General features: G+C 33.9%; 1 protein-coding gene across 1 annotated transcript; it reads left to right on the top strand.

The window, feature by feature from the left end:
• The first annotated feature begins 5,234 nt into the window (after window positions 1–5,234).
• LOC128982080 (ETS-related transcription factor Elf-3-like) lies at window positions 5,235–14,870 on the top strand. The gene is made up of 5 exons (XM_054401121.1): window positions 5,235–5,256; window positions 6,040–6,486; window positions 7,368–7,493; window positions 8,317–8,509; window positions 9,226–14,870. The coding sequence occupies exons 1-5, from the start codon at window positions 5,250–5,252 to the stop codon at window positions 9,398–9,400; spliced, it is 948 nt and encodes a 315-aa protein (XP_054257096.1). The 5' UTR covers window positions 5,235–5,249; the 3' UTR covers window positions 9,401–14,870.
• The last annotated feature ends 905 nt before the right edge of the window (window positions 14,871–15,775 follow it).

Genomic DNA, 15,775 nt, shown 5'->3' with positions numbered 1-15,775 from the left:
GCATAAAAAGATGTCGCAAACAGTTAAATCAGGTAATCGGGGTGGCCAATCTAAAAAATCATTTCCACGACCAATCCAACGGCCATGGAGGTTGCCATTTAGTAATTGCTTGACAGGATTTTCGAAATGAGGTGGTGCACCATCTTGTTGAAAGATTGCTTGATTCATCTCTGATACCGTCAAATGGGGCAAGACCTGTTCATTTAAAACTCATTTTACAATCAAACAGCTGTTCTTCAACAATGAGCGTTAGAACCGCAACGTAGTAAACAAATCAGATAATTAATCATGAAAGTAGTTTTTTAGGAAGCAAATTGGTAAATTTTTCAATATGCCGCCATTTTGTTTCTACTAAGGTTAGGGAGTTGAAATTTTTCCAGAATATTTTTAGAACCTACTTTGTAAACTGTGTAAAGTTTAAAAAGTTCGGTGCATGAATGGGCACGTAATATAAAATCAAACGTTTAAACCCCTTCGTGGGACACCCTATATATTATTTTCTGATACAACAATATACAGGGTGAGTTTTAATTGTCCCCCCCCCAACTTTTTTCTACATTTTTTCAAATATCAATCCCAGACCACTTCCAAACATTGTTGGGTAGGAAGTACTTAATTTTGACCAGGTGGTCATTTCCGGCCGCCATCTTGGATCCGCCATATTGGATGCAAAATATTTTTTTCAAATGTAAAGATGGGGTTGTGACCCATTATTTCGAACTACATTTCTACCCTGATTACAATGCCGCAAACCGTTCTTAAAAATCTTGATTCATTCCAAAGTTATGAGGGTTTTTTAAAACTTTATTTTTAGCCCATTTTAACATTGTGCATTTACAAACTAAGACCATTATCTCAAATTAGTGCTAAATAAAGATAAGTATACACTACCAGTCATTGTTAACCTATTTTCACTTGGTTATGACAGATGTACTTTATTCGGCCACCATCTTGGATCCGCCATTTTGAAATGTGATAAATTATTTTAAATATGAAGGGAGTGTTGTGACCCATCATTTCAGATTACATTTTTAAGCTGAATTCAATTCCATGATCCGTTTTTTCATTTTTATATTTTGATTTTGAAATATTGACATTTTTAACAAAACAATTGCAATATATCATAACAAATAAAACTTGATAACAAAAAATGGATTGCGGCATTGAATTTAGCTTAATAAAGTAGTTCAAAATAATGGGTCACAACACACCCTTCATATTTAAAATAATTTATCACATTTCAAAATTGCGGATCCAAGATGGCGGCAAAAAAAATACATCTGTCATAACCAAGTGAAAATAGGTCGACAATGACTGGTAGTGTATACTTGTCTTTATCTAGCACTATTTTGAGATTATGGTCTTAGTTTGTAAATGCACAATGTTAAAATGGGCTAAAAATAAAGTTTTAAAAAACCCTCATAACTTTGGAATGAATCAAGATTTTTAAAAACGGTTTGCGGCATTGTAATCAGGGTAGAAATGTAGTTCGAAATAATGGGTCACGACCTCACCTTAACATTTGAAAAAAAATATTTTGCATCCAATATGGCGGATCCAAGATGGCGGCCGGAAATGACCACCTGGTCAAAATTAAGTACTTACTACCCAACAATGTTTGGAAGTGGTCTGGGATTGATATTTGAAAAAATGTAGAAAAAAGTTGGGGGGACAATTATTCATTTTTCTCTATATTTTACATCTATATAGTTAATACTAACTAATAAGAGTAACTAAACTATAACAACAGAGATGTTAGCAAAAAAAGTTTTTTTCTGATTTCACTGAGTTTTTTTAATTTATCTTACGCTTGGTATGTTACGTTTATTAACAAAGTTTGATTATAGTTCGGCCGCTTAGAAAACGACCTGAACGCTAATGCTAAACCAATGCTGGAGGAGGTCGCTTTCTAAGCGGCCGAACTATAGTATTGTTTTCTAGGAATTTTTTACTTAGTTATACATTATACTATATTCGATAAAAGCTTACTTTAAATTAGACATGAAATCAGTAATTTCATGATAAGTCTATAATTTATACAATTTTGTAACTCAATAATTTCTTATGAATTTTATTACAGTTCTTATGAGTGTCTACAAAGAAATTGGAGGTTCCATCTACAACAATGCATTGTTAAAAGATTCATTACCTGATGATCGTTCTATGTGGCTTTTTTGGTTGTGTCAAGTCCTATTTTTATAACCATCCCTGTAAGATTGACTTACGTGTTAAGGCAATAAGCTTAGTTAAATATTTGTCTTTGATAAATTTATTGTAAAATGGCTCACGAGTATAAAAATCATGCTTTATTCGTCAACATTCAATGTGATTTTATATGGTCACTTGCTGGATTTGAGGGGAGGCAATGTGTTTGTGTAAAGGCCCGTTTTGCCAGAAGCGTCTGGTGCGTCCGACGCTCAGCGATGATCGCTCTCAGCGTCTATCGCTCGGGCCTATTTTGCCAGAAGCGTCTGTTCCTTGCGATTATTTGATCAATAAGTGGTTTACTTTGGTGGCAAAAGGAGTGTTTCTGAAAATGACCTGTAAAAAGCAAATAGTAAAGTATTGGTTAGCTGAGGAATTACACGATGATGAGATATTAGAAATGTTGTGCAAACCTTGGGAAGAAGTGCGTACTATGTTTTAAAAGAGGCCTGAAGAGGGATATTTTAAATTGTTAATTGAAAATCACATAACAATTGACTTAACAGTCGTGTGCTGAAATGGCTTCAATCGGTTTTTCATCTTCTTCACTATTGAATCCCCACTTTGTTTGTGACATGTCACTAAACTTGAAAACACAACTTATTTAAGGAAACAAAAGTTAAGTCAACAACTAAACACGTGCTTATTCTAGTAATAATCGCTAGCGACTGCGTCTCCGTCTGCTCCAGGAGCAGTGGTCCGCGTCAGACGCTGGCGGTTGTAGCGATAGACGCTTCTGGCAAAATAGACTAACCTAAAACAATGCAAAGCAGTGGGCAGCGATTGACGCGGAGCGATAGACGTTGAGCGTCAGACGCACGAGACGCTTCTGGCAAAACGGGCCTTAATATTGCACCGTCACAGATTTGGTGAGCATTGTGATTTTGTTGTGATGAAGCTTAATAATTCTACTTTGGCTTTTGTGTTTAACAAGTATTTCTTATTTGGTGGATAGGATTTTAACCTTAGCCGGAAAAATCAGGGATCAATTTCAGAGGACACAGTGGAATGGGGTTCCAATACCTCTCTTTCATAGACAAAATTTCATGAAATTTAGATGACTTGCAAATGCAGGGTTTTATTCCAGGGAAACGTAGTGTAACTGTAAACCAATACAGTAGACTCCCTCTTATCCGGAAACCTTTTAACCGGACTACACTCAGAAGTGACATCTCTTTATCCGGACAATTTTTATCAGCACAACGGTTTAACTGGACTAGATCGGCAGGAAGTGAGCGGTACTGAAAGGACTATTCTTGTGGAAAAGATTTGAAACTAGTTATCACGTGTCTAAATACAATGCTCTCATAAATTTAAGTCAAATACTGTATACAGTATGCACTTAAACGGTCCGATTTAACAAATTTTTGGAGACGTTGGTTTAACCGGAAAAACTGTTATCCGGACTGGCCTTGGTCCCGAGGAGTCTGGATAAGAGGGAGTCTACTGTATTTCTCTTTTGTAGATAAAATTTCATAAGTTAAAATATTATTTTGGTGGATACTGAGGCTGCAAGCTACTGTCTTTTTGTTGTAATATAGCAGAATTGTTTATGGGATGAGGGAATCAGAGCTATAAATGATGGTGAGGAGGATAGCTGGCGTTACGATTCAGTTCTGGGATATTAAATTTTAGACGTCAAGCAATGGGATGCGTATGCGTCTTGTATTCAACTTCAAATTTACTGGTTCTTTCAGTGTTAGTTCCTTCATCATTGACTGTGGTTCATAATGTCAGAAAATGTGTTATTTAGTCATCACAACAATCCAACAAACTCACAAAGCTCACATCTTTCTTGTTCTATTTATATTCAGAGTTTTTGCAGTTGGCAACTTCTCGTTTAACGTGTTAATTTTAAATGCCAACCCCACCTCAACTTGAACTACTCCCTATCCTAAATGTAGGTTTCTTTGTCCGACTCTGTACAATGAGCTGTCTTTACTGAATTTACTACTAGTTTTCTGTTAGTCTGTTTATCGAGTGTATTGTAAAGGGTGTCCCAACAAGAACGCCGGATTAAAAATTTTAATAAACCATATATTTTCACGCTAAATTTACAATATGAAACATGAATCTTAAAGCATAGTATCTCCGATTAGTAATGGAATATTATGTCTCGTAAGTGCCCACCTGCTGCCTGCTGACAAGCCAGACATCTATTGACGAAGTTTTCTATAACTTTTTCACCCAGTTCATGTTGAATTCCTCTAATGGCACGAATAATTTCCACCTTCAGGTCTTGGATTGTTTGAGGATTATTGGCAAAAACAAGCGACTTTAAACATCCACAAAGAAAGTAGTCACACGGTGTTAATCGCACGATCTTGCTTAGATGAATGTGTGCGTCATCACTGAACAGCAATGTTTTTTAAAACAAGTCATTTTCATCTCGATTTCCAACCACCTAGTTTACAAATTCAGGCCATTTTACAGGATCTCTTGGCTTGATCTCTTGTTTGAGTTGGAATTTTTAGGGAACATGTGAAGGTCTTTTATCAAAATTCTTTGTGCTGTGCTCCGAGCTAGGCCTAACTGCTGACTACGCCGACGAATCGATGTTTTTGCGTTGTCCTCTACACTATCATGTACAGCATCAATATTTTCAAGGGAACGACCTGCCCGACTACGCACTGGTCTTTTAATGTCCAAAACTGAGCCAGTTCCTTCGAACTAAGAAATTAATTTTCAGACAGATGACTCATTTTGTGCATTATCCCGGCCGAAAATAGCGCGCAGCTTCCGCACCGTTCCAGCGAAACATTCACCGTACTTGTAGTGCACTTTAACTATGACCACGCGTTGATCCGTCATGTAACGATTCATGACTACAAATGGGACATAATACTGATAACATCGCTGATAATTTGGGAATTCCTATTGAAATACAGATAAGGATATGACGCTCCTGAAATCCGGCGTTCTTACTGGGACACCCTTTATAAGGTGTAATGTTGATTTTGTTTGTTTACTTATATGACAACCAGTTACAGGGTGATTTGTAGTGGGGGGAGCCAGTGAGCTTAACTCCAAAAGTTTATCGCTTGATGCTCGGTAAGTATCTTATTTGGCCAAGGTTAACATTTGCTAGTCAGTAACTGAGAAATACTCACAAGTCATCGTAGTACATGAGATTGTGGTAGTGAATGTTTCTCAGAGTGTTAGACACGGTGTCTGATTGTTTTAAACATTGGATTTCAGTTTAAAAATCTTTACAGATTCATTGCATGTTTGAAAAGTCCTCGGCTTGATGCTTATTATTCATTTATTTTCTGACCTGATAATTTTTTTAATTCATGGGATGGCTCTGCATAGATTTGGTAATACTACTTCCACCTACTGTATCTTTCAGTGAACCGTTTTCATCACGAAATTGTAATGACGTGTTACAAAAAAATCCTTTTGGCAAATGCCGATTTGTATCAGCCGAGATTTATTTCTTCCGACCATTTTATTGCCTTCAAAGTTCGTTAAACAAAAAGTCTGCTTATTATCCAAGGTCGATTACTACGGACTCGGATTCAAGGGAGGCTTCTATATAGAAAGGAATGAAAAATGGAAGGGAGGAATTCATCTTCCATATAACTGGATAAAAAGGTGTAGCTGCTGCCATTTCGGTAAGTTAGTGACTTTTCAAAGCTTAGAAACGAAACTTGCATGCCCAGTTTTGCATGGTCAATTAAATATCAGAAATATTTGAGCTAAAAAAAAATCAATTTTGTTTGCAGAAAATGAATGAAAGTATAAAACCTTTTAGGTGTTGGTTTTGCAGGTTTGCTTGGTTTTTGATAGCTTATATAACACAGTATGCTAACAATAACGTGTGTGTTTGAACAGGCTGCTTTAGATGGAAACCAGAAGTTTTCCCAGGAGGGTCAGCTGATAATGATACGGTACTCAACTTATCCAGAGAACACACATCGACTTCTGCCTGTGATTTGTCTATTACAAGTGTCAGTTTACCAGCATCATCGTCTGTCAGCAGTTCACAGTCTACTTCATTTGAGCCGGCTCCTACGGTTTCAAAGAGTCAGTGTTCAGTTTCCAAAAGCAATTTCTCAATACTGAATTTAACAAAAGATTGTGTGAAACACACCAGCTCGGTTATCAAACAAGAGAATGAGTCTGATCCCCTTCCCCCTGATACAGCGGAGACCATCGCACAAGAAGTGGAGTGCTCTCCTCAGCGTCCGGCGTCTAGAGACAGTTGTTGTGTGGAAAACACTCAAGACTCTGTCGCGTCAGCTGCTGACTCTGAACACACCAAAGGAGTTGAGGGTTCTGGTTAGTCATTTCAACATTACCACTAGTAGTCTATAATGTACTATTGCTACTTTCAACATTGGAGTGTATACATAGTGCTTGAAAGTGTGCTATAGTACAACAAAAAGAAGTAAAATAATATGCAGCTTTGTTTTAATAGTATAAACTTTAAAAATGCAAAAGCAAAAATGTATCCTTCATGTAAGGAAGTAATGTCTAAATCTTAACTGGTAAATTTCCAAACTATTCTACTATTGTCAATTAATTTCAAATGTATCTAAAACTCAGTTCCGTTCCATGGTTTCAGTATTTTTTATATTCTGTATTGAATGTAACTAACATAGTGCTAATACAAGTGTATTTATGGTTTCTGTTTTTGTTTTCAAACCTTACACCCTGGAAATCACAATGCAAATGCACTGTTATGTTATGTAGCTTTGAGAGATAATGGATCACTTGTGTACATTGTTGACCTTAGCTTTAGCTAATGCAAGCTGCTACCAAAGTCTGTAATTGAGTGTGTAGTTAAAGTTTATTCCTGGCATTCTGCCAAAGGTCTATATTTTTAACTTTATTTTGTACTTCAAAGGGGAACTTGAACACATCTAATTCAGATTACTTAGGGTATTTGTCAAAGAAATAACGATACGTGTCAAAATAGTAGTCAAAGTTCCAGTTATCAACTAACTTGGTCAATATTGATGATGTATTATCATCAAAAGAGCCAAACTCAATCTTTCAGTTTATTTTTAAAACTAATTTGAGTACATAAAACAAAGTATACCTTGAAAACAAAATATCAACTACTTATAAGGAATTGATGAATGAAATGGTTTCATGAAAAGTAAAATTTATTACTGGTGTAAATATTGTACAATAATATGTATAATCCTGCATTACAGCGATGGACCATGGTTACAATTCAGAGACCAATGATGAAATTCAGAGTGACCAAGAAGAGAGTTACAAAAAAGTGAAAAGGAAACCTGGAAGACCACGAAGTTTACACAAAAAGGACAAAGTAAAAGGTATTGTTTCTACCCAAAATATAAATTAAATTATTCCTTTTTATCATGAAGATTGTTTGATTTTTATCATGATGAGGATTGTGCAGAAGTGAATTTAAGGATTTGAACCCATGGTCTGAAAGTAAGTTGCAGGAATTTTAAAATGGGTTGCATCCCAGTTCCTGATGTTCACGATTTTCTAATGCCTGTTGAAAAACAGTGGATAAGTGTGTGAATGTGTGCCTGATAGTTTACCCTGATGCTGTTCGACAGAATTTCTTATGTTCTGTTAAAAAATATTATATATTATATTTTACCAAGAATTTGACTTCCTAATGTGGTCAAACCCCTAAACTTAAAATATAAGAGACCTCCGTTTTATCCGAGAGTGTCAGTAATCGAGGTAGTCTTGGTCTCAACAACCTCGGTTAATCGAGAGTTTATCGTAGTGCTTGTTCAGTTTATGGCTTGAAAAAACGTTCAACAAAATTCATTTTTAATTCAAATGTGTTTTAATTACGTGTAAATTTGCTGTGGTGACGTCAACATTGTGATCATCTTCCGAGGTCATAATAAAATGAGGGAACATCATCCGTGGTTACGGCAAAATCAATTACAGCTTAACAGTTTTTGGCTCAAACTGATCTCTCAGGCCATCTGATGACCCATCCCATTCTAAACATTTGGGGACCTACAGACACCTAGTAAAAAGGTACGCTTGGAAAACCAGGTTTTGCTGCCGGAGAATTTGTGTTGATTTTCCCCAGGAGTTAAGTGGCCACTCTGTTACGTGTTGTCTGTAGTGCCACAATATACTCATGATAAACAATGTATCTGTCCTCAGGTAAGGTGGGTAGAGTTTGGGAATTTATACGTGATCTAATCATGGACCCAAAATACAACCCCAAAGTGATCTCATGGGAAGATCGAGAGAAAGGGTTGTTTCGCTTTCGAAGCGGAGACCAAGTTGCCAAGCTGTGGGGCTGCAAGCGGGGAAACCCTCGCATGAACTTTGAAAACTTCAGTAGATCCATCAGGTTTGTGAGAAATAAAACAGTCGAATAGTCAAACTGGCATTGATTGGAAACTGAACTAGGCAAGATTGAAATGCCGAAGTTTTTTTTTTTGTCCTAAGACGCTAGGCACGAGCCCGGGATTGTTTTTCACATTACTTTAGGCTAGACCTAGGGGTTGCGGCATTATCACTTAAATAAAATCATTGGTGATTTGGCGGGATTTGAACCCAGGACCCCAGGGACAGAAGTCTTGTGCTCTAACCACTACACCATCTCGCTCCCCAATGCCATGAAATGCCATAGTAAAACTATTAATAAAACAACTAAGATAGTTGTGCTTTTACTGAGAGTAGACAAAGGGATATTACTACGCTGCCATCTGATTGCGGATTTCTTTATTTTGTAATTTAGGTAAAATTTTATAAATGAGTTTATTTTTCAATAACGTTTTTGGATAGTGATTTTTCTAGATGTTTGGGTACAGTATTTACAATTCAAGAAAAGTATTTATGCTAACCTTGAAAAAGTGTATTTTCTTTTAATCGTTGCCGAGTACGCACGCACCAAAATGTACGAGATCGGCGCGCGCCTAGCGGCGTCATAACGAAACGTTCTTTACTTTCTGGATAGCCTGAGTAGTACACGTCACATAGTACAGTATAAAAAAGTATTGATTATTTCTTTTTGTAAATGTTGAAAAGCCTCTACCACTTTATGATATTCTCGTTTCTTTGCAGGCAAAACTACAAGAAAGGTTACTTGTTGCCGGTGGAGAAGATTCGTCTGGTGTACCAGTTCGGGCCTCGCTCCACGGGTTGGCGTCCGGGTGATCCCCCCACTAAACCCGTCACTCTCCCCTCCAACACCCCCTCCCCCTCCGCCGCGGCTGCTGCCACTACTGTTGCTCAATAGATTGTACCCCCCCCCCTTTGTAGTGGCTGCAAAGGCTTATTTATGGTGTTACTTAGTGTTTAATGTATTTTTTTATAAATTTGTTATTCTATATGTTAAATGTCTTAATTTATTTGAATCTTATAACGAATTGACTTGATAGACAAGTATAAAAATGTAATGGTTTCAGTTAAATTCTGGAACGTATAAAAAGCGGAATGAAAATATTCAATAATTAGAATATTTTAAAAGCTTGGTTAAAAAATGAAAGCAACAACTTTATCACTGAAACTCGTTATTTATTTCTTATTACGTTTATGTTGATAATTTACTGTTTTGCTTGAATGTTAAATGCTAGAAAGTTGTAAATAAACGGTTTACTATTACGGTTTAAATATTTCTAAAATTTTATTATATATGTAAATTGTTGTTGATATGGAGATGTAGGTATTTTATTATATAGCCTACCTAGTTTATATTTTTGTATGAAGATACTTTGTAAGAGTAATTTTATAGTTAGTAAGTATAAATTAAATAGGCCCAATTATTCCCTTGAAAATATAATTTTGTGAAGTTTGTTTACAGATAGTGTAGTTATTTGAGGAACAAGGCCCATTTACTACAGGGTTTGTTAGATTTAACGTTTGAGGTCCACTACCACCTGAGTGACTTGAGTCTTGTGTGCTGATGTGTTTTGAGCACAAATTGAAATTAACCTTAAATACTCACTGGAGCATAGTTTGTTTTTCATGGCTTATCTTGTATAATGAGTTTTTCACTTTAACACGTTTGCTGTACTATTCTCTGTCACTTGCATGAGTGTTTGTATGCTTGAACATCATACAATACGTCAAATACACTTATAATTATTGTTGAGCAAATCAAAAAACGAAGTAAAGTTAAGTTGATTTTAACAACTGCTGTCCAAAGTTATGTAAAACCAGTAAAGAAAGAGATTACGTTACGATAGTGAACATCTATCCTCAACAGATTAAACGTTGGTTAAAAATTAAGAGCTTTATCTGTAGAAATTATGGTCAATGATAAAAATAAAAACGTGTGTATATTAAGTTTGATAAGCCTCGCGCTTTGTAGGAGGAGCCTTAACACTTTTTCCAGGATCAACTTGCTTGTTGTGAATCAGTAGAAAGGCGCCTAGTGCCTTTTTATTAAACAAACTGAAACATAGGAACAGCGTTCAGGGCGTCTTAAATAAGTATTGCTTTATAAACTGTGGATTTGTCCTTCAAAAGTGTATTCTTTTGTGGCATGGTAAAAAGGTTGGGACCACAATAATGCATATGTTGAGTTTGTGTATATGTGTTAATTTCTCAGGGTAAAAAAGTCAAACCTTAAAAATGTTTGTCACTAAGATAAATTAAAATCCCTCAGGTAAAGGTGAAAACTATTAATATATTTAGACACTTTTAAAAACTTATACTGTAATAACTTTATATAATATTTTTCTTGTTATTTTATTTTCTGATCTTTATCTTAGAAACAAAATTAACAGTCTGCTTTACCTATCAGCTACAACCCATTTATAGGACTACATAAATGGATTATCAATATGACATCATAATTCATAACACGATGCACATTAGCTTTTTCCATTCTTCAGTAGAATTTATTTTGTCTTTCTTCAACTTTTCTTAATAAGTGTAAGATTCATTTTCATTAGATAAAAACAATGTGTATAACCGCTTTAACACATTTGTGATAGCTTCAAAAGTGAAACTGTTTTAAAAGCATGTGCAGCATTTAATTGTTTTTGTAGTTTAGTTTGGTTTCAACAATAATAATTATTCTCTTTAATTAACACTGCTATTTTTTAAAGGATGATTAGATTTTAGTTCACTTTTTTGACACTGGGGCACTAGTCTTCACAGGATGTATCTCTTTAACTTGATAATGTAAAACTCTTCAAAGTTAACATTGTTTTTTTAAAAACACAGTACACCAAGTCAATGTTACTTAAATTTTCATGGGCTTCTTTAAACCTTTAAAGTGCCTAAAAACCATATTTTCACATGTATTTGTCTCCTTTTACTGTTTTAACAGTAGTTTGTAAATTAGGTTTTCCACCCATAACAATGGCACTAATATCAGGGGCGGTGCCTTATAGCTTTCCTTTTGAAAATTATTATCTTCATTAATTAGTTTTGGAATAAAGTAGGAAATGTATGTTTCAAGCACTTGCATGTCAATTATTATTGGGTTTTAACAGTTTAACTTGGGTTGATATGTATAAATGTTTGAAAATACATTTACGCATGGTATTTAAATACTAAATTAGATAATGTTAATGTTATTGCAAGATTTTATAAATAAAGTAAAGTGCTGTTTAGTCTCTTACAGTATATTTACAAATTGAGCTTTTAAACAGCACAAGGCCTATTTAAGAATCACTGGATTTCGATAAAGTGTAATTTAATTTTGCTTCCTATTAAACCTTAATTTTTTGTATATGAGTAAAAACTCCTTCAGTCTTATAGTTAAATGATTGTTTGAAATTTTAAATATTTTATAGCAAAGATGTTTGCTAGTAGGAAAACGGTCATAAAAAATTGCAAAAGTAAACATAGATAGGCTACTAGATAGATATTATATTCTTTCAATATATGTACAATTCCATTTTTTTTTATCATTGCTAATACGTAGCCCTATGTCTTAAACTCAAACTTTAAAAATCTGGTCCTAAATGTAAAACTTTATTACATCAAAAATTATAGAAAAGGCAATTAGTATATTTAGGCTATGTTTTGCGTTTGTTATTAGCTTTGAAAATCTAAAAAGGCAAACGATTTATATTATCTTAGCCTATATTGCCATGTAAACTGAAGGGTTTTATTTTTTTAAATTGTATTGTAACTCCAATTAAATTCTATATTCTTCGATCTTTTTCTGTAAATGTTGCTACATAATGTCATTAATGTCTGTGATCGTCTTAGCATTGGTCATTGTCATAGGTTCTCCGGAATACCAGAACGTGATTTTTAATATTTTTCAAATGAATTTTAGCTTTTGTTGTGAACATGTTTTCCTTAGTCGATGGTTCTTTAATGTATCTGTTCCACAGCTATTGTATTTTCTGTGTGCAATTTCACCCATAACATGTTATAGACTAGTAAGCCTAAACTGGCGAGCACATAAGCAGACAGTGAAGCCAAATTAATGTACCAATATTATTGTGTTAGGCCTATCGCAAATGTTTAATTGTGAAATGCTCAAAGAAGTACCATGACTGTTAAATGTAGTTTTGGGAATCGGCACACTCATCAAGCACTGGTGACTGTTACACACTTACTTATGCTAAATGTTGTGTTATAATGCCCTCACTAGAGTAGGAAACACCCCTTACCTCACTGTTGGTTATCTTCATCTGCTCAAGAATATTTAATATAGTCCTTAAACTAAACACATTGAAGGTAAATATTGCTATTTGGCACTTTACTTCTGTTCTCCATTTATTTTGATTTTTATTCAACAGTATTGGGGTGAAATATAAATTCAATGGTCAATTTTTCGGCACAATATAGAAAATACATGTTCTTTTTATCTAATAGAAAATAAAATATTTTCAGTAATTGATTTAAAATAATACAATTTGTTTAAGCTGGAATTACTGAAATTCACACCACTCACAATTTTAGGAATAATATGAGTTACAATTTGAGATACAATTTTTCTAACCCTAACATTTTGTGCTAATTTTAAAGTAGGCTGTAGGAAAGTTACTCTCAGAGTTTGCAAGACAGTGAGATATTTTACCTGCAATGTGTTTTTACAGAGAAGTGAGGTAAAGAGGAAACTTGCTTATAGGACAACCGTGCTCTTTCAGCTCTTGTGTGTTGTGCCAAAAATATACTTGTGACAAGCAAGGAAGAGCCCTGCTAGCACTGTGCGGATATTCCTTTTACACAGGGCACAGGGTCTTCCTCCAACGTCAGCGTTGTAGAACATGAGGACATTGACATTGCCCTAGACACCACTTAAGTTTACCATTGAATTTTTCCTTACCTTACTTCTCTGTGGTTTAATATAGTAAAGTATGTACTTCTTGATTTCTGCTTTATAGTGAATAAAGAGTGCTCAAGTCTCTACCAATCTGTACCAAATGAGTGGTTTTTGTAGATGTGATATTCTATTTCAAGAGATAAAATCAAATATTTTTGTAAATTTATAAAGTAAACATTGTTTTTATTATTATTTCTATACTTTGAGAAATGTTAAAATACTGGTAAAATGGATATTGTGTTGATATCTTGTAAAGTAAATTGTTAACCTTCATAAACATCGAATGTGTATTTTACAAGTTAAAAATTTATAAATTTACTCCAGCCATCAAAAAAATCCATTTTGCTAGTTATTGAATATACTTAAAATAAAAATATAATTGGTAACTTTTGATGAACTATATATCTGCTTCTAGTTCAACAGCACATGTTAACTAGTTTCACAAAATAAATACTTGGAATACATAAAAATTGTATTTCTACCTGTAAATCTCAGTAAGCGTGTGTTGTTTGTATTTTTCATAGTAATGCATAGTCCGGATGTGACCATAGGTCTAGTTAATGCCAACATAAATTCTTGTGTTTATAATTGTTGTATCTCTATGAAAGTTTGTACCAGTTTTTGCAAGGTTGTATCCTATATGTTAGTAGCTATGTGTTCTTCAATTGAAACTGTTGATGGCATCTATATGGATTTAATGTTTCATCTGATTCTTTTATCGATAGAATCATATCAGTGTTTGGGCCTATCGCCTACTTCCTCCCCTAAATAAACAATTAATTGTTTGCCATAACAGCATTCCAAGTCATTGAAATAAATATACTTTGAAAGAAAATCATATTGTTAAAAAGTGTTGTCATACAAGGTGATCTTCTGAGTCCATCCTGTTTCTTTATTTAATTTTAAAGCAATAAAATGAAAACTTCATAAAGCAAGGAAGACTGACAAACCAACAGTTTTAGAAATGATTGCTTAGTTGTTCACCGTGAAATACTTTACTTTGCCTGTTTAAGACTGAAAATAATAAGAGATATTGGAAGTGCCATGTTGTGGGGTACTGCTTAAAGTCTTCATCTAATTGTTGTTATAAACAAGGTGTCTATTCTGATTTGCGTTATTGAGAATTTGATTTTTCTATCAGTGTTTTTATTCTTAGTAATTTTAGAATAAATGTTTTTACCAGTTTTCATATAAAGAACATTACCGATATTTTGTACTTGCAGTATTGTATTGCAATTTAAAAAAATATATTTATTTCTAGTTTTTTCATAGTTTTCTACATTCTAATTAGAGACATCAGGAATAGATGCCTTGCATGGTTTGTGTGCACATTAAATGATTTCATAATTCTGTAGGCAGTGCTAATGTAGTTAATTATTAATATATTTACAATTAAGTGTTTTCTTTTATAATGTGTAATATCTGGACCGATACAGGGTATTTAGTGGAAACTAGTAAAAATACTGTAATCAATTATCAATGTTTTTAATCACACTTCCCCTATAAGTAGTTTCAGAAACCTAAAGAAATAACAAATTGCATTAGTAAGTTATTTAATTTAATTTTACAAACCATAATATTACATTTAATGACTATACAGTTTAAAAAAATATATATACTGTTTCTCTGGATGTTTTTTTTTATTGTTTTCTGTTAAGGACATTGATCGTCAAAATGTTTCCAAAGTTCTCAATACTTTGTTGGATGAACAGAGGTCAATAAATTAAAGTAAGCTAAAACATCGTACCTAATCTTCTCAGATATATATTTTTATTTCTTTGTGATTTTCAAAATATTGAATGTACTTTAAGAAGAAGCTATACCAATATGTTACAATTTCTGTTATGATATGAAAAGACCAAATAAAGTCTCGTGACCTGAAGCTCGAAGTAAGTAATATTTTCTGTAGACTAAACATAAGTAAATTTTCATTTTAATGACGGGAGAAAGTATGTGCCAGTTCTTTGGTGGTATCTGTTCTCAATGTTGTTGTATTGTTGAATGTATATATGTATTTATTTCATTTCAAGTAAGTCTACTTTAAATGACTGTACTTGAGAATGACCAATAAAATTTTCTATTGTCTGAATGGGTCTATTTTGTTTTTAATTGGCCCATTTATTTCTAAGGAGTCATTTTAGGGAAAACTCGAAAATATAGGTTTTCTAAATAGGCTAGGTGTGAACATATGCAGTCAATTTTACTATTCTTAATGCCAAAGTCTAGTTCAGCATATGCTATGAGTGATAGTGAAAAAAACTCAATATTCAGGATTTTTTTCAGATGAAGTGTTCAGATTGCTTTACCAGAAAAATTATAGTTCAGATGTTTTTAAATACATTGTAAAAGGCTACATAATATACTAATACTTTGTCTCAG

The sequence above is a fragment of the Macrosteles quadrilineatus genome, unplaced genomic scaffold (assembly GCF_028750875.1).
Source record: "Macrosteles quadrilineatus isolate MER2022 unplaced genomic scaffold, UCM_ALF_1.0 Scaffold_105__1_contigs__length_354404, whole genome shotgun sequence".
Lineage (NCBI taxonomy): Eukaryota > Metazoa > Arthropoda > Insecta > Hemiptera > Cicadellidae > Macrosteles > Macrosteles quadrilineatus.
This window is presented reverse-complemented; position numbering and strand designations above follow the sequence as displayed.